Genomic DNA, 20632 nt, shown 5'->3' on the forward strand with positions numbered 1-20632 from the left:
TTGATAAGTGTTTACATTTTTTTAAAAAGAGCAGTGAAGAGGTGGCAGAAAGAACACTGATCTAAACCAAAAGGCAGTCTCTTCAGCAAATCTCTCTGGACTCATCACTGGTTTCCTCCTCGTTAACTAGATGCCAAGTTTCAACAATGGCTTGTGCTATATTACATTCAATCGGCATTTCTACCATACTAACACTTATTCTTAGAGTCTGAATGACTCAGGAAATGGGGGGGGGGGGGAACTCAACTCTTTTTTCATCCAAAACTTTTTAAAATTACGTTTTTAAAAAAGAGCCTTTTTTAAAATTCAGAGAGAGAATAATAATGTAGTTACAAGCAAGTAATTTTTTTTTACTTTAAGTTATACTTACACTTTGAGGAGTTATGACAACCAACCGTACTGATAATATAATCATTGTGGTATAATGACTTGTCTTCTGAATGGCTTCTCTTGACAAAGTTTGGTAAATATTAGTGTTCTGTTTCTAATATTTCAAAATTATTAAATTAGTGACATACATTTTATGAAATTTAAACTAATTTTTCCACAAATTGACTATTTGTCTACGCAAATAATCAATCAACTAAATAAATTCTGGCCAAATTTGAGGAAGAATATATCTGATCATATTCACTAAACTTCCATTTATTAAAAATCCAATGAAATTAAAAGTTATACTAGATTTCCAATTTACCACAACAACCCTATGAAGTTAGTATTAGAAGTATTACTGCCAGGCAGCTAGGTGGCGCAGTGAGTAGAGCATTGGCCCTGGAGTCAGGAGGACCTGAGTTGAAATCCAGCCTCAGACACCTGACAGGTGTACTAGCTGTGTGACCTTGGGCAAGTCACTTAACCCCAATTGCCCTGCCAAAAAAAAAAACCCACAGAAGTATTACTGCCTCTATTTTACGGAGGTTGAGAGAAGGGAAATGACCTGGCCAAAGTATGAGCTGGTAAGTACAAGGTTAGGACACATCAAGATATTCTGATTTCAAATTTAGTGCTTGTGGTGTTAATATGATTAAATATCTTTCCCCACCATTAATCCCCTTAATAGGCCTCAGGTGGAGCTAGTTAAGGGAAGCTTGATTAAGGGAGGGTTGTTTATAGGAAGGCCTATACCCTTTTGATAATTAGGTCATGAGTGGTATGAAGCCCTTGGCCCCTAAAAACAGTATATATATGTACACATACACTCTGAGGTTAGCATTTTGTTTTTGGGCTCGCTCATTGGAAGGCTGTTCATATAGTTAAGGAGCACCCCACCACCACCCCCGAAACCCAGATGTTGGTCTCTCTCAATCTCTCTCTCTCTCTCTCTTTCTCTCTCTCTCTCTCTCTCATAACTATGTATGTATTGCTATGGACAGACAGAAGCCCTGTCTGCTAATTTGTGTTATTTACTCTGTTTATATAATTTCTGCTTGTAATTTCTGTTTGTGTTTCCTCTGAAGTTCAGGATGCTGACTTTTTCCCCTGAACTAAGTGAATGATATATTTATGTTTAATCAAAGTGAGACTGTTAAACCCTTAAAGTTGCTTTCCTTAGAAAAAGAGATCAAAGAACTTGTGCTAGCAGCCCTCCTGTGTGCTGGTGTTATTGGCTTTACATCTCCACACCAGCTGCTAGCAGCATTGTTGCTATAGTGCTTTCTACTATAACACTGTAAAAACTTATATAAAAAGGCAGGCATTCTGATATTTCAGCCCTGATTATATGTGTAAGACAAATACTGCTGGTATCCACACTGAGAAAATACTACTCTTGCTTGTTTGATTCATTGTTTAAAGTTGCTAAACATCAAGTATACCTACCTCATATTACTCTATTACAATTCCATTCCATCGTATATAACCCTTGACTGCTTGGTTTTCCCTGTATCAATATGTATTTATATATTCCATTGCAACTATTCTAGTATGTTTAACTGTGCAAGTTTATTTGATCCTTTCTATCTTTTAAAAAATCTTCAGTGTTTAATACTTTACTACTCTCAAGAGGCATCATTTCACTAGAGCCCATAACTTGCTCCACCAACGCAGATTATAATCCATCATTTAAACAAAGTCATAAAAAGCTATTATATCTGAAAAAAATAATCACCCTGTGGCCAACCTAGTGACTGACCTCCCCAAACAGGGAGGCAAGCCCTGGAACAACAGAGGTGTTGTCCATCACTGTGCCTGTAATTGAAGTCCTTCTAACCCGGTAGAACCTACCAGAGCTTACACTCTGTTGGCCTAGCACTGAGAAACAAAGGATCACTTATCATACATAAGGCATCACAGAAAGATGTCTGAATAGGCTGCTATTTAGTATAATGGGTAAAATAAGATTTAGGAAATGATATGCAATTTCAATATTCATACTTTCCTAGTGATCCTTTTACACAGAGGACTGAGAACTAGGTAAAGATGGCAATTTGCCATCTCAAATAAAAGGTAACAAGTTTAAAGGAATTTAAGTGCTTGTACTGATTCTCCACCATATAAGGAGGCTTCTCTGGAAATCCACCTCATCATTTCCTACCAGCTGCTTCTCTAGCATTATCTCCAGAAACTTATCATTCTGCATGAAGAAATCAACTTCTCAGATTATCTCCCTTCTACCCTTCCTCACTTTTCAGCTTCTTTCAATGTGTAATTCCCCTCCCCCTCCTCAGATTATCAGCTACTTGATAGCAGGGTTTTCTCATGCCTTTCTTTGTATCTCCAAGCTTGGCATGCCTGGCACATAATAGGTGCTTAGTAAATGCTTACTGACTCTGACTCTGATAAGTATATTCAACAACAAAAAAAAAAAATTCAGAAAGTAAATCTCAAACCCGATCAGTATTCTGTAACATTGCTTTTAAAATGTAATCAAGTGTTAAGTTTACATAATTAGGGTAAGTATATATTTAGTCTCTCTTAAAATATATAATTATACATTTTATTGTGCTCTCTTCCCTTCTTCACAAACATCTCTCAAGCATCTAATATTTTGTGTGCAGGTACTATGAATGGAAAGAGAAAAAAGAGGACTAATTGGGAGAAGTGAGATTAGTGGACACAAACAGCCTAATCAATCAAAAAAATAAAGAAAACAACTAAAACTTCTGTTTATTGATCAGTTCTATATTCAAAACAGCTACAGAATTTTTTTTTAAACCCACAGTTCTATTTCTAATCAACTAAAGATAATTAAAAGAAAAAAATCTGTGGTTTTTAAGATATCAAGAAAGGATTCTTTAAATATTACCCTTACAATTCCCAAATGTTTTACAAACTCTGATCCTCACAAAAACACTGTAAGATTGACAAGCATTTGCTACAGACGAGGAAACCAAAGTCCAGAGAGATTTGCCCAAAGTCACAAAGTTAGAAAGTGGAGGAGATGAAACTGGAATCTGAACCAAACTAATGACAAAATTATGTGTTCCATCTCAACTCCCTTACCTCCAATGTATCACAAGCGACTAGTCTCTAAGAAAGCAGGTGATCACTATAAAAAATAAATAACTGAGTAAGAAGAGAATTAGCATATGTGGTCACCATTACGTATGAATTAATTAAAAATCACAAAGAATAAGACTACCTTAATATTGGAAATTAATATTCAATTGCCTCACCAATAAAAATACCCTTCAAAGCATGCTTTTAAAAAACACACTAAATTTTTTAAAGCATCTGACTAAATTACCCAGTGACTCATCATCATCACTTTATTCAAAAATCCAATTAAAATCCTATTTGGAAAAATATTTGGGGAAGGAAAAAGAACAACCTCCTCTGGTTATGAAATAATAATTTAAATTATCAAGATTACAGTCAATAAAGCCACCACTAAAATTACACATAATTAAAAGATCTACAACAAAACAAATTTTATATACCAATAAATGGTTTTATTGGGACACATGCTTCAGGGAGGCCCAGGCTATCTCAGAGTATAAAATTTCAAGTGGAATTAGCTTGCTGAAGAAGAAAGTATAAGAACATGTTTGGATGGAGAAGTATGATATTCTAGATCAAGAGTCACAGAAAATAAAATTTAGATTTTAAGCTGAATTCTGCTACTTAATAGCTGTGTTTTCAGAACCTCATTGAGACTCGTTTTCTTTATTTATAAGATGCAGATACCTGTCACAACTACTTTACACAGTTGTAAGGATCAAATTAAATAATCTGACAAGGATACCTGTAGGAACAATTGTTGTTTTTAGTAGGAGGTGAAACAGGATAATATCCCTTCCAATTATGATTCTATAAGTTTGGGGTTGTATTATTATAGTATACAAGGCAGGGACTTGCAAAGTGGGGTTCTCTCTCTCCAGCTGTGACTGTGAAATTTACTTTATATATGTATATTTGTACACATAAATATATATGTTTTATACATGTTTTACACACATATGTGTATTAATACAAGCAGCTTTAGAACCTCACTCACTGCCCAAGAGTACGGCCTAGTAAACTGTAGCCTCTAATCCAACAATCCTTGCAAAGAAGGCTTTCTGCAATGCCTCATTAGCCAGCCCTATCCTGATCCTGCCCCAATAAGAATTCTCCCTAATGCAAGATAAATCACCTAATGCTTTAGGACCCTAACAATGCAGCTTAACTAATTTCTCAGGACCCAATCCACCTTGGAGGGGATGCATCACATCCACACGGACAAATTCACAGAGAACTTCAGGAAACCTCAGTAAAAGAACTCTAAGATGTCATGTTACGCACTTTGCACCCTACCTTTAAAACACACACACACACACACACACACACACAAGCGTGCGCAACTTTTGGAAAGCAGTATTCTTAATCTCTAACTTGTCATACTGGTGACCACATATTCATTCCTGAATACCTTCTCTTCCTTCAGTTTCCACAATATTCCTGTTTCCCAGTTGCCTCTCTTACCTGTCTGACTCCTCCCTTCTCCCAGGCAAAGAAAGCCTCCTTTACTGGATCACCATCTCCAGTCCCTGGGTGTCCTTGATCCCTTTTCTTGCCTGTCTCAACACCCACTTTTCTGGATAGCTTCATCAACTTCTATACCTTCAAGTATCATCTCTTTGCAGAAAACTTCTAAATCTATAAATCCAACTCTAATGTCTCTCTTTAACTCCAGTCCCATACCATGAATGGCCTCCTGGATATTTTATAGCCATTTCAAGCTCAACATCTTTTGCCCTAAACCTGCCTTCTTCTAAACATGCCCATTTTTGTTAAAGGGATCTTCCATCTTCCCAATTCCACAGGTTTTTTACCTCTTAGCCAATCAAAAACTTTTCTCATATCCTATGTCCAATCAACTGCCAAGTCTCTGTGATTCTACCGCTAGAATACTTCTTGCTCCCCATCCTCTTCTTGCTTCCATCCTCTTTTCTTTCTCTCTCTCCCCCTCCCCCCATGTCTGTCTATCTTGTCTGCCTGTGTGTATGTGACCACACACACACACACACACACACACACCTCTCTCTCTCTCTCTCTCTCTCTAATTCAGGCCCTTATCATCTCCTGACTGGACCACTGCAATAGCTTCCTAAGTGATCATTCTCTGCACAGATGCCAAAATAATCTACAAAGTTCTATTTCACTTCTCATCTTAAAACATTCAGTGGCTCCCTATTTGCTATAGTTTAAAATATAAACTCCTTAGAAGCCAGCAATGTTGGACTCCCTACAATCTAGCGACTTAAAAGAAAAGGCAGAGGAACCCGGAAGATTACAGACAGATCCATGCTATGTCAAAGTCTGTGTTTTAGACAAGCATTCTAAAACCAAGTTCCAGTACTGTGCTTTGTATATACGTCCTTTGAAAGTAATTTTTTAAACTTCCTCTGTATGGAAATCATTATATTCCTCACTGTCTGGGAAAAATGTATATACCAAGTATAGAAACTACATAAAACCTTTTGGCTTCAACTTTAAAAGCTAGATATAAGAACATATAAGTAGATGTAAGAACAATTTGTATGTGATTTTAAAGCATATTTATTAATATTTAAGAAAATTCAGATCTGTACACAATGTATCATTAATAACAGCTGATAAATAATGTTTTATGGTTTACAGTGTTCCACACATACTCTCTTATTTTATCCTTGACACAACTCTGAAGCAGTTATTTTGCAAAACAAGAAACACAGTCATAGAGAAATGCCTTGCCCAAATTCACACATCTTCTAAGGAACTGGCAGAACCAAATCAGATTCCAAATGGAGGGCTCCTTCTACCATACCACAATTCCATTCTAATCCTGAGAAATAAAAAACAGTTACCACAGGGATATATAGCTAATAGAGTTAAAGTCCCTATCAACTTGAATAAGAATAGTCAATTTGCCTTTCGGTGCCATTTATACTTTTTCCCCCCGTATCACATAACGCCAGCTGTACAAGGAGTTTAGGAAAATCTTGTATTTCAGTAATACTGAACGTATAAGTAGTGGAAAAAAAGCAGGAAGAAGACCTCCAGAGTTTAAATCCCTCCTACAAAAAATGTCTAATGACACATATAAAGTGCTATAATGTTAGCAATAATTATTATTTGCAACCTTGAGTACGTCAATTAATCTCTTAGTGCTCCAAGGGACTCTCTAAGACTATAAATTGTAGAGCAGGCACCAAAAGGCATTAGTAAAGGGAATTCCTGTACCAATGAAATCAAAGCAGGTTACATAATTTGGCCATGGGTGATACATTACTAAGATATAAGTTTAATAACTACATAACTTCAGAATTGTAATTTTAAGGTGAAGCTGAGTTTGAACCCAATTCAGTTAGCAAGAGAAAGTTATGAAAACTTGCTTGGGAAATAAACAATATAAAACTGCAAGCTAAAAATTAAAAAAAATTCCTATGTGTGCCTCTAAATTATGTTTACATAATTTGCATAAACGTGTGTGCACAATACCTAAAATTCTGATGGTGTTTTATAATTTACAAAATACTTTCAGAGGCATACCAGCCATCTCATTTGATTTTCACAGAAATCTTGGGAAACAGGCAGGATAGATACCATTATTCCAATTTACAGAAGAAGAAACTAAAGTTCTGAGAGGTTAAACGATTTATCCAAAGTTACAGAGCTATTGACAAAGCCTCAGTTCAAATCTAGGTTTCCTGATATTAAATCTAATGTTCCTTGTCACCACAACCCAACTTAACCTAATAAATTTATCTGGCGGCACTAGAAACTGCAACACTAAAGTGATTTTTATCCTTTTTTTCCATCATACAAATCACACACCTAAGACAAATCTTTCTTCTAGAAATACCTATGTTAATTAGCTAATACTACAGCTAAATCGAGATTACATTAGATAAGAAAAAAGGGGCATTAGGATGGGTGATTTTTATGAATAATCCAACCCAAATAAACAAGGCTTATTTCCATCCAGCTTATAGCACCCAAAAGCTCAGAGACCGTGGCAGATGGGTAGTGATGACTACATTCCAACAATGAGTACCCCTCTATGGACTTCTAGAGCTGACTTTACCTGAAGGGACACAAAAAGAAGCATGACTTTGCTAACATTTTAGCATCAAAGCGCCATCTATGCCTGATGGTCATGCCTAGGCAGTTTCTGAAAGCCCCCTGCTATTTATTCATGAATCTGGAATCATAAATGTATAGCAGCCTTGTCCGCTTATTAAGACTTCAGGATCTATCAACATTCTGGTGATTCTTGCAAATAAAAATACTCCAACTTCTGCAGAAGTGAAAATTTACCTACAGAACAGACAATAGAAAACATGGGTGAATGAAAACAAAATAGCAAATACCTTGTGGCTATATTCAACTCAAGTATATAGATTCTGAACTCAACATCAGTAGAGATACAAAGTAGATCAAACTATAATTCTTAGCAGAAGGAATGGGACTCAAGCATCATATACAGGTTTTCCTGACTCTTCCCCTGCTGCTTTGCCCTACTCCCCCTTTCAACTCCCCCTCATATTTTGTATATTATGTATATGTTGCAAGTTCCTTGAAGCAGGGACTTTCATTTTTAATTTAGTCCTTCCTACTGTATCCTTGAGTTGGCTAGTCAACCTCCAATTTAATCCTATGAACTTAACTCCTGCTACTCTACTAGACAAATCCTCTATTCCAGTTAAACTAGCCTATGCTGTCCCTTGAACTTAGCATGTACCTTTCTGCCTCTATGTCCTTGCTCACGCCCATCCCTCTACCTAAACATTCTCTCTCTACCTCTCTTTCCAACTTGCTCCTATCCATCTTTTAAGGCTTAGCTCAGGTCTCAACTCCTATGAAGTTACTCTTGACCACTCCAGCCCACAGTGATCTTTCTGTCTTCTAAACTTCTATTGCAGTTAATATCCATACAATTCATGTGGTACTTCTCTAATTTTAACAATACTTGTGTTGTCTTCCCTCCTATAAGTTCCTTAAGGGCAAAAACCATGTTTTAATATGTTAATACACTAAATCTATCTTCTCCATCCTTTCTTATTTGGTGACCTCACCAATTCCCTCCCCAGGTATTTAATTATTACCTCTAAGCAAATGACTCCTAAATCTAGTCTCTTCTGAGCTCCAGGTCTGCATCTCCAGCTGCCTACTAGGCATTTCAAACTAGATACTCTGTAGAGATTTCAAACTCATCATAGGTATTCTAAAGTGAAGTAATTATCTTTCCCCTAAAACTCATTCTGCTTCCAAATCTGCTCCCTTAAAGGGCACCATCATCCTTCCAGTTCCCAAATCTTGTTTCTACTTCCACATCCCTATAGCGTCCATCCCATATGGCCACTGCTTTAGTTCATTTCCTCTGAGTTAGCCTCTGAACTGGTCTCCCCAAGTCATATCTCTCATGTCCAATACACCCATCAGCCAAAGGGATTTTCCTCAAGGGCTGACTAATGTCTGATTAAGGTCTAATTAATGTCACTGTCCTACTCAATTTCCAATGGCTCTCTATTGCCTCTAAGATCTAATATAAGCTCTTCTGTTTGGCTTTTTACAACCCTTCACAACCTGAGCTCAACCTACATTTCCAACCTGATTATATATTACTCCCCTTCTCACAGCAAACTGACATTGCTGCTTCTCATACACACCACTTTATGTCCCCATTCTAAACCCTGGGAAAGTACAACTACTTTACCTCTACCTCTTAGAATCCCGTTTCTTCCAATACTCTGCTCAAGCACCATTCTGTGTATACGAAAGCCTTTCCTGTCCCTCTTCCAGATGCTAGTATCCTCCCCCTAACATAAATTTACCTTGTATTTATTTTTTATGTATTTATGTATATTATATCTCCCCCAATGGATGCAAGCTTCTTGAGGGCGGGGAGTATTTCATTTTTTCACTGTCCTCCCAGCACCTGGAGTGTGCCAGGTGCTTCATAAACGCTTGACTATTAGTATCCTCAGCAAAAATTTTGAGGTGAGTGTTCTCATTTTTAAAATGTTAAGTTATCAATGTAAGAACAGATAGAAATGGACTACTAAATGAATTGAATTTGTATAGGTTACTTCAGCAAAGCTCTCGATTTATTAAGGCTTTCATTCCAAAATCTACTCACGATCAAAAGTTGCAGTGAAATGTTCTACTACTTAGAATAACCATTACAATAAAAATAAAAATTTTACTTCTTTTAATCAGAGAAAGTTCAGATTTTATTCTAGTAAATTAGGCAAAAAGTATTCTAACTCTATTGTTTGAAAATGTTTCTTAAAGTCTCCTTGTTTTCTTTATAAATGGTCTTACTGGTTCCATGGTCTCCTTTCCCCACCTTTTTTAAAGTAATGCAAAGATGACATGACACTTTAGGATCACATGAGCGATTCAATAGCAATGGGAAGTTGTCTGAACAAGGAAGTGTGTCTGTCGGCATCTGAATCTGTGCCAAGCAAGGAAATCACGTATACAACTGTGGATTTCAACTATTCTACTAGAGAAGGTACCTTTTCAAAAGAACATTAACTAGACATAAGCAATCCCAGTTAATCTTAAAAAAGAGCTTAAGGCACTTACCCAATTTCCACTTCTGTTTTATATACTACTCTGCCAGGAATTTGTTAAATTTCTCTGTCCCGAAGAGTCATGCAGTCTTTACTACCTTGGGTTCATTCAATTATTTCCATAAAATGGTCAATCACCAAGAATTTTTAACTTCGCCCTGCTTGTTTTTCATGGTGTGCTGTGGCAGCACCACCTAAAAGAATTCAGAGTCAAACCACCTCTAATCCAAGTATAGGCCATTATGGAGGATTGATGGCCCTCAGAAGTGGGCTAGGTTCCGAGAGGAACCAGCAGCTTTAGTGAAAGCAAGATGGATTTTTATAGGGTAAAGATGCAATTACATAACAGGAATTATGAATATTAAAAAGGCGGGGGAGTTTGTTAAGGGATTAGATAATAGGGGAGGGGTGCCATCCTCAGCGGAACTGCATATGCGATTACCCACAATGCATACAGAAAACCCATGTGGAAGGGGTATATGTATGTATGATAATGATATTATAATAAGCCTATGTCATAAGTTCACCTAAAGGATAGCTTTTGCTATTACTGAGAAGGTGCCTACTTGGGGAAAGTCCCTTTTATTGTTTTGGGGTCTCCATCCTACTCAGGAATCCTGGGGTTGCTGCTTTCTGACTGGCTGATTACTATGATCATATCTAAAACTAGATGGATACAGTTGTGATTGAGTGCATGGACACGCCTGCTGTTTCTGTGGAAAACAGGAGGAATGGTCTGGGGGCAGTGGCTAGCTAGAGGCAGTGACTGGGATCCCATTATACGGACATGCCTGCTGTTTCTGTGAGAAATATGAGTCCATGGACACACCTGTTATTCTAGTGAGCAGTGAAGCATATATAAGGAAGTCAGGATATTGGGGCGGGAGGGGGGAAGGGGAGGGAGTGGCTAGGTAGGGGAAGCAGTTATATTGAGTCTGGGGGCCTGTGGCATGGTTAAAGCCAGATTGTGTGGTTAAATCAGGACAAGCCTGCTGTTCAGTGAGGCGCATAAGGAAGTTAGAATATTGGGGCTGAGGGCAGCTTCATTAGGATTCCATCAATAATACAAAGATAAGGAAAACACATCATCTATCACGCCTATGCCTCATTCTGAAAACCAAACCTCCACTTAAACCTGTTAATCTGGCAGTCAAATGGTTGAAAGACAGAATCAAGAATAATATATAACAGTTTCTCTACATAGAAGTACCATTGGCACCACAAAATCAATATATCTAAAACCAAATTTCCCCCTAAAACCTGCTTCATCCTTCTGACTTCCCTATTTTTACCAATGGAAGAGAATGAAATAAGAATGAAATATAGTGCCTACTATGTGCCAAGTACCAAGTAACAAGCTAAACACTTTAAAATTCTTATCACATTTGATCTTCACAACCCTGGGAGGTAGGTGCTGTTATTTGCCCAGAATAACACAGGGTCTGATCCTTCTCAATCCAAGTCCAGCGCTCTATCCACTGTGCCACAGGGCTGCCAAAAGTACCAACCATTAAGTTACATCCATGTTTGAAACTCTTTTGACTCTTCCCCCTCTCCTTCATTTCCCACACCCAAACAACTATCCTTATATTTGTCCTCTCCTCTTTATTAATCACTGCCACTGACCTTAACTATTGTAATAGCCTAATTGGTCTCCCTTTCCCACTTCTTTAAACTTTTCTAAGGTAATTTCCATATACATACATATGTGTGTTTTTCACATAATTCCTCTCAACACTTTTTAATAGTTCCCCATTGCCTAGTAATAAAGTTCAAACTCCTCAGACCAGGTTTCTTAGACACTATATGTTTTCATAGGCATTCATTCAATAAAGTGCCTACTAAAGCATTGTGCTAGTCCTAGGGGAAAGATTGAATGCTTAGATATGACAAGGTCTGAGTCCTAAACAGAGCAGGTTGAGGGTGTAAGATAAGCTCATAATATTACAGAAACACATTAGAGTTACCAAATCAAGTGCTTCGTGAGGTACAGTCCAGAAGGTCATGTTCCCCCCCCAGGGCCCCAATACCAGTATCCTCCTTCCTCCTCTCAGGCACCATGTTTTTCTGCCTTACAATTACTCATGGTTTTACCTTCATGCTCTCTTCCACTCAAATAACAAAAACAGCTAACATCTATAAAACACTACATGCCAAGCACTATGCTAGATGCTTTACAATCATAATCTCTTTTGCTCCTCATGACAACCCTGGAAGGCAGATGCTATTATTCTCCCCATTTCACAGATGAAAAAACTGAGGTAAAGAGAATGACTTACCCAGAGTCAAAAAGCTAGTAAGCATCTGAAGCCAGATTTGACCTCTGGTGTTCCAGACTCCCAGCCCAGCATTCTGTCTACTATTGTGTCACTCAGCTGCCCCTTTTCTTCTTCTTCTTCTTCTTCTTCTTCACCATCATCACCATCATCATTTTATATCACTTTAAGGTTTACAAAGTGCTTTACATATGTTAACTCTTCACAACAACCCTGCAAGGTTATTATTACTCCCACTTACCAATGAGGAAACTAAGGCTAAGAGACATTAAGTGACAGGGTCACAAGGCTAGTAAGTGTCTGAGCTCTCAGTCTGAACTCAGGTCTTTCTCCGATTCCAAGTCCAACACTCCAGCCACTGTAGCACCTGAAGCCTTCAGTAATCCCTGAAGTCAGCAATAATTCTTCACCCCCTCGGATTTCACAAAATGCCTGGTTTACACCTCTACTATTAATGAATGAAAACTCTGTTTAAAGCACAGGGCTAATCTCTGGGGATAGAAAGGTGAACAGAGCACTACAAAGGCAGGGTGGGATGCTTGGGAAGCAGTGAGTTCTCTTTAGGTGTCACACAGAAGCCACATGAGCCCCCATTTGAGATCCTGTACATGGTATTTCTGGTCAGGAACTAGATGGAGTCTGAGATTGTTTTCCACCTGAGATTCCATGATCCTTTTGACTCTAAATTCAGCACTTTTTAAAACAACAAAACTCCACCAAGCTTTATAGAACGGTATCTGTTGCATAATAAATGTATTATTACATGACAAATCTAGAGCATTTAAGGAAACAAAACTCTGCTCGAAGAAGTCCCATTCCAATAGATTTAAAGCATGTTTCAGCTGCAGAGCAGAAGGAAAGGGCCAGTGGTCTCAAGCTACAACAGCAGAACATAAGGTATCACCATTTTTTTAGTGTCATTTCCACTAAATTCCTCATTTCTCACTGGGCTGCACTACTGTGGGACGTCTCCACCATGCCCCAGGAAGTTCATAATGGGATAACCTCATCATCCTGCAAGATCTCATCAGCCTCGATGCTCCACCTCATCACTACCCTCAGCCTCTCAGTTGAGGGAGAGGCCATGGACTCCAACTCTCTCCATGTAAGAAGGGAACTCAACTCAGACATCTCCTCATCTCACCTGGCTGCGCTACTTGGGGGCTTCTTTAGCCAACTCTTCCATCCCACCCCTGCCTAGGATACCTTCTTCCACTCTCCTTTTTGGCTTCCATCTCTGTTCTGTCTTCCCCCATTAGAGTTTAAGGACTGTGAGTTCCTTGATGGCAGGAACTGTCTTTTTTTGTTTTGTTTTGGTATCCTCAGCATTTAGCACAGTGCCTTGCATATGGCAGGTCCTTAATAAATGTTTATTGACTATTGACTATATCCATTTGTGATTTTGAACCATTTGACCATACCAAGGACTCTGGCGGTGAGAATTTTTTCCCCTGGGTTTTTAGTAGGGCTGCTAAGAAGGCAGGAGACAGTAAGATTCCACTCTGAGGCAGTTCATAAGACTCTAAATGTTAGAGATAGAAGGAACATCAGAGGTCACCTAGCTGGGCCCTCTCACTTTACAGATAAAGAAACAGGCCCAGAGGTCATACAGGTAGGAGTAGTAATCAGAGGTGGGACTCAAAAACCCAGGTCTGTGCCTCCAGAGCCAATGCTCTTTCCACTATATTATGCTGCCTTTATTTTGAGGTTGCATCTCCACAAGGGCTGCTTCTCTGAACAACAAAAAGTGGAGGAAGAACGGAGAGATGCTGTACCCAAGGCTCTTGGGAAGGAGTTGCTGTAATTCTGTGGCTGCAAGGACATCAGGGATGGAGCACTCTCTTCTCCACAGGGGAAGTAGCAGAAGAGGCAGCAGACTAGGCTAGACCTACGGCTAGCAGCTGGGTGAGACACAGCAATTCCTAGGGCTTCTGAGCACCGGTCTTTACTGTCATCATCAGGGTCTGCCTGCTAAGGAAGTGGTGGATGAGTGGCAGGAATGGCAGACCCTCTTGTTCCCAGGGTTGACTCTCTAGGATCATGGCATTGTGGTGTGGGAGAGACCAGAGGCAGGGCCAAGGGCCAAGAGTGAAAGGGATGCTGTTCTCCAGATAGCTATCCTGTATCCTTTTATATTGTAGTTATTTGTGTCTGTATTTTATATTCCCCTAATAGATTTTGAGTCGCTTGACAAGAATCCTTGTCCAGTAGTGCTTTTATCTTCCCCAGTGCCTAGCACACCGCTCTTCATGTACATGTCTAATAAAATGTTTACTGAATTTAATTTTACTTCTGATTTACTAGTTACTCTAAATGTTCCATTCACACTGCAACATACTAGTTAAGGTGTTCATTTCTAACTCACACAGACTATTTTAATAGCCTTCTAACTGGTTTCCTTACCTTGTATACTATCTTTTCTCCAATTCATTTTCTACCATACTACCCTAGTCAGCTTCCTAATAAACCCAGAATCCTATCAGGTCTATTCAAAATTCTCCCTGACCCTGGCATTCAAGACCCTCCGATTTGGCTCCATCCTACTGTACCTTTCCAGTTTCATCCTATGCTATTCCCTTTCATATTCTCCCCATTCCATGTCAGCTAATCTGAACTATTCAATATCTCCGGTCCTTTGCTTATGTTTACTTTTATGTTTGGTATGGACTTCCCGCTATGCATAATGAAAATACTCCCTGGCCACCTCCTCCAAGATCCTTCCCCAGATTCTATGAGAGTCATCTATATACATGTATCTGCTCTCCCATTTATGCAATGCAGGGTCTGCTTTGTTCCACTAATCTCCCTCTCCTCTATTAACTATTAGTGTGCAGGTCTTTTCATTTCTGTTAAGTTTTATATCAAATCAATCCTTTTACCCTAATGCCCAAAATGAATGTATACCCCTTTTGCCCTTAACATGTATTCTCTTCTGGATGCATAGCATAGTGGAAAAAACGCTGGCCTCAGAGAAAGGAAGGCCAGGGTTTTTACTCCTTCATCTGATATATAATGGCTCTGTGACTCTGCGCAAGCTGAGTAATCTCAGTATTGTACGAAAATATGAGCATAAAGGGCAGCTAAGATGTCAACCTGCACAGATACAGGGAATCTCTTTATCTGGATGTTCCCTTTACCAAGAAATCACAGCTCTAATCCCTATCCCTTTCATAATGTACACTGAATCCAGCAATCACCAGTGCTGGTTTAATCTTTCTAAAAATTATCTTTCATTATCACTCTTCCCACCCCCAAAAAAGATTTCTATGGCTCCCTACTACCTAAAGATTAGATTTCAAGAGGCTCAATTGCTCAACCATTCAAAGATTTGTTACCTAGGCCCAACTTCATACAATAATGTAATAATAATAATAAATAGCTAGCATTTGTATGTTGCTTTAAGGTTTGAAAAGTACTTTACAAATGTCATCTCACTTTATCCTCAAAACAACCTTGGGATATAGGTGCTTTTATGACCTCCATTTTACAGATGATGAGACTGAGGCAGACAGAGGTTAAGTGACTTGCCTAGGCCACAGCTAGTAGGTTTTTTAAACCTAGATTTGAGCTCAGGTCTTCCTGACTTTGGTTCCATGAGCCATCCACGGTGCCATCTCGGTGTCTAATACTACTACTCCTCTAAAAGAACCCTTCATTCAAACTGATCTATCCATCCAGGCTCTGACCATTCATCAACCCTCTCTCAGCCAATCCAAACTCTGCTCAGTCTCAAGTACTTCCTTGCGGAAACCAAACCAGGGTTTTCTCCCTCAGCTCAATTCCCAGGACTATCCAGTAAAGTCTGTAACAATGACTTAGCTCTTAGAATGTGCTGTCTCGTACTGTCAGTCAACTCTTTTCCTGTGCTTAAGTCTTGAATCCAAAGGGCTGTAATATCCAGGAGAACGGGAACTGTGATTCATACTTCCTTGTATTTTCTCCAGCCTTCTACAACACTATCTGGTACCCAAGTACGTTTTTCATCTTGTTTGACTGCTTTTCCTTCTTTTCCTCTGACAGCGCCCAGTGAGGTTTAGTGCCTTCCGTGTCCTGACCTAAGACTGGCAAGTTTTCCTTTCACTCTCATTCATTGCTGACGGTGCACAGCATTTCAGGATTGCAAGACACCTTGGAGAGCCTTAGCACGGGGTCTCCTTCATAGAAACCAGACTGAATCTACAGTCGGGAGGCCACCCTTTATGAGCAGTGTGACCACAGTCACTTCGCCCGTCCCTGCCTCAGTTTCTCACCTGTAAAACAGGGCTTACTCATACACTGTCTACTACGCATGATCGCCGGGAAGAAGTCATTAAAGAGCTGCGGGAAAGTGAAGGGTTCACCTACAAGTGAAGATGAGGTGGACTCTAGTCCTGGCTGAGCCGCCTAAAAAGGCCCACGAGGAAGACTGACAGTCCTTGGGCCATGACCACTCCCAATCCCGAAGCCGGGTGGCTGCTCCTCCCCGGCGGGATGGGGGAGAAGGTGCCTGAGCCCCAGGCCAGGGGCTGCCTCCCCCTTCCTTAGCCCCGCACGCACCCGCCCCGCCTCCACCCGCCGGGCCTCACCTTGGTGGTCATAGACGCTGATGTAGGAAATGCCCACGGCCATGCACCACACCACGAGGCTCGCAATGTCCGAGAAGCTGGGCTCCTCCTCCTCTGTGACCACCAAGCCCATGTGCACCGGCAACTTCTCCAGCGATTTGCCGTCCGAGCGCCAGCGAAGCCGGGGGTGGGTGGCGGCAGAGGCCACGCCGGGCGCCCCGCGGCCGTGGGTATGGTGGTGGTAGTGGTGATGGTGATGATGGTGGTTCCTGCCCGCAGTCGGGGGCTTGCGGAGGGTAAAACCGAGCGGCGCTAGGACCGCGGAGGAGGCGACGCGGCACCACCGCCGCCAGATCCAGTTCCAGGTGCCGAAGCGGACGCGGAGCCAGGACGCGAGCGTGCGGTGGAGGCAGAGCAGCGCGTGCAGCACTCGCCACACCAGCTCATACAACCCGGTCATGCTCGCGGAACTCGTGGCCCGTCAGTCGCCGCTGCCCCGGGCCCTCCTCCCCTCCCGCTCTCGCCGCCGCCGCCGCGACCGCCACACCTGCGGCCTGAGGGCCACTTATGCTCACCGGCCGCGGGCACGAGCCATCTCCGGTTGCCCCCCCTCCCCCCCCTCGCCCGAGCCCCTAGCTGCTGCCAACACCTCACCTCGCCCCCGCCGCCATCTTCCCCCTCCACCTCCTCCCGCTTATCGCCCCGCCTCTGCCGATACATGGAAGGTGCTGATTGGTCCAGGTCGATCTCTGACGCGACTTCTGGGTCGGAGGGCGGAGGATGTGGCAAGAGCCCCAGGCGGCGAGACGACTGGCGCGCACGAGCTGGCGAGCACGGCCCCGGCTGGGGGAGAGAACAGTGCCCCCTGGACGTGTGGAGGGCGGGGAGCACGCAGATTGCTCTGCTCTGAGAAGGGAGGAAGAGCCTAGGATATGAGTCCCCCTTTCTCAGGCGCCCGGCTGGAACAAGCCCATTAGCATTTTGTCCTGTTGTGTAACTTAAGAACTATTTATTTCCTCGAGCGGGGCCACACCCTGCCTTTCCAGCAATATTTGGAGAAGGTGGACTAGAGGGTTGTAGTTGATGCCAATCAGAATGCTGGTTGGCAGGCACTTTTAGCGTCCCTAGGGCGGTAGGATTTTAGATAACCCTAATTAGTTCACTTTAATCTCCGAGTCTTACGTTCCTCATCTGTAAAATGGGCATGATGATGTGTCACAAGGTCAGAAGGTCGTTGTGAATTATTAGATGAGACGATGGCACGTAGATCTAAAGTCTAAAGCACTAAGTAGATGCAGAGTGGAAGAGAGAAATTTTAGATATTATCTAGTCCAACTCTCTTTTAAAGAAGAGGGAAATGAAACCTAGGGAAGTGCCTAGTCCCAGACCACACGCATAATTGAGACCAAAGGTCAAGGCTTCTGACTGCAAATCTTGTGATCTTTCCATTGTTACACTTTTGAAGTTTTTACTTTTTTTTAACCTACTTTTATACCACAGTGACTAAACCAAAATTTCATAGTAGTCAGTTTTGTTGTTTTTCAGTTGTCTAGTTGTGTCGGACTCTTCTTGACCCCATGGACCATAGCTTCAAACCCACTGGTGAGTTGGGGGAGGGGGGTGTCCATCCCAAGCACGGGAAGATTTTCCCCAATGGAATGGGCAGGTAAGGACAATTTCTCCCAATGGCCAAAAAAGCAGCTGAAGTCAGACACTGAAGATGCCACAGTCATCCTGGGCATCCTCAGCCGTTGGCCATTGCCAGTCACCCTGACTTTTGTCTTGCCACAGGATTTCCGTGGGTCTGGAAAAGAAAGTGAAACTGAAAACTTTGAGCAGCTCTGCCTTACTTAAATCAAATTAACTGCAAAAGAAGATATGACACTGTGATGCCTTTGGTCCTCTTCGAAAATGAAAGATAAAGAACCTCTAGAGACAGAGAGAAGGAGAAAGACTGTTGTTTAGCCGTGTCCAACTCTTCATGACCCAATTGGTGATTTTCTTGGCAAAGATACTGGAATTGTTTGCCATTTCCGCCTCCAGCTCACTTTACAGATGAGGAAACTGAGGCAAACAGGGTTAAGAGACTTGCCTAGGGTCACACAGCTAGTAAGAGTCTGAGGCCAGATTTGAACTGGCAAAGATGAGTCTTCCTGACTGCAAGCTGGGTACTCTATCGACTTTACCACCACCCTGCAAGGTGGCAGATAGGTACCTTTAAAATCTGCTCTGAATCTCTTTATTTTACTAACCCTGAGAGTCAGAGAGATTATGTAATTTGCCTAGAAGCCGGTAAGAATTAGTTCGAAATCTGCTGGGCGAGTTTCTGGCTTGAAGATAAGAACTCACCTCTCTAAGAGCTTCAGTATTTTCACATGTAAATACCAAGGTTAAAGTAGATGACCCCTAAGGTCCCTTTCAGCACTAAATCTAGAATCTGATGATTCAGAATGGAGATTTTCGGTCAGTTCTGGGTATAAAGCCAGAGTGAGATTAAATTGAGATTGATAAATTAGGGACAAGTAACAATGGTACCAATTTGTACTTAAGACTTTGTTTTCTTTAAGTGTTCTGGATTTATCATGTTTAGAGATACTTTTCTTTAAAGTTTGGTGGGATTTTGTTGTTCTTTAAAAAAAAAAAGTGCTGCATTCAGAGTCAAAAGGATCATGGAGTCTCAGGTGAAAAGGAATCTCAGACTCCATAGAGGCCCTGACTAGAAATACCATGTACAAGATCTCAAACAGGAGGTCATCTAGCTTCTCCATGAAGACCTAAAGAGAAGAGCTCTCTGCTTCCCCTGGCAGCCCATTCTGCTTTGTACTGCTCTAATTAACAGAAAGTTTTTGTTATACGGAGTCAGAATCCACCTCCTTTCCATTTCTATGCATTGTCCCTAGATCTGCCTTGGAGGATCAAAGAAAACAAGTCTCCTATGTGTCAGATCTTCAAATGCTTGAAAGCAGTTCTTATACGCCATCCTACCTTCTGTTCTCTAAGCTAAGCATCTTCAGTTCCTTCCACTAATCCTCTGAAGTCAGGATCTGTATGACCTTTGCTCTTCATTCTCTCAAGGTTATCAATGTCCTTTCCCAAAATGTGGCACTTAGAACTGAACACAATACTCTAGGTGGTCTGACCAGGGCACTGTACAGCAAAACGATCACTTCCTTCATTTTATATACTGTGCTTTTTTTAAATGCATTACTGCTACCACATCACACATTCAACACATATTGAGCTTCCAATCCACTAACACCCCATAATCTGTTCATATATGACTGTTGTCTAGCCATACTTCCTCCATTTTATACTTCTGAAGGCAATTTTTGAACCCTATTGTAGGACTTTATCCCTGTTGGGTTTAATCAGTTAAGAGTTAGCCCATAATTTCAGTCTATATTTTTGGATCCTGTTATCAGATGTTTTAACTATACCTAACAGCATTGTTTCATCTGCAGATTTATTTGGTAACTAAGCCATCTATGACTTTACCCAAATCCTTGCCAGGCTTCAATTTGAATTCCGGCTCTGCTGCTTACTAGCTGTTTAAACATAAGCAAGCTACTACACCTTTGACCTGGTTCCCACAACTGTAAAATGAAGGTATTAAACTAAATTATCGCTCAGGCCCTTTCCAGCTCTATGTACTATGATCCTATGGCCTATATCTCTCAACCCTAAATCCAGTGTTCTTTTCACTACATGTCTCACAAAATATTTGAAATATACCTACATTTAGGATTTTGCTGTTCAGTGGTGTCTGACACTTCATGACCCTATTTGGATTTTGGGGGATTTTTTTGCCAAAGACACTAGAGAGGTTTGCTAT

General features: G+C 40.9%; 1 protein-coding gene across 1 annotated transcript in view; it reads right to left on the reverse strand.

The window, feature by feature from the left end:
* Positions 1-17499, reverse strand: part of NUS1 (NUS1 dehydrodolichyl diphosphate synthase subunit) — a 36956-nt gene extending 19457 nt beyond the window's left edge. The window contains exon 1 of the mRNA XM_036767843.1: positions 16822-17499. Within this exon, the coding sequence (XP_036623738.1) occupies positions 16822-17260 (439 nt within the window). The 5' untranslated portion in view covers positions 17261-17499. The remainder of the gene's footprint in view (positions 1-16821) is intronic.
* Positions 17500-20632: the final 3133 nt, after the last annotated feature.

This window comes from Trichosurus vulpecula, chromosome 7, assembly GCF_011100635.1.
Source record: "Trichosurus vulpecula isolate mTriVul1 chromosome 7, mTriVul1.pri, whole genome shotgun sequence".
NCBI classification, from domain to species: domain Eukaryota; kingdom Metazoa; phylum Chordata; class Mammalia; order Diprotodontia; family Phalangeridae; genus Trichosurus; species Trichosurus vulpecula.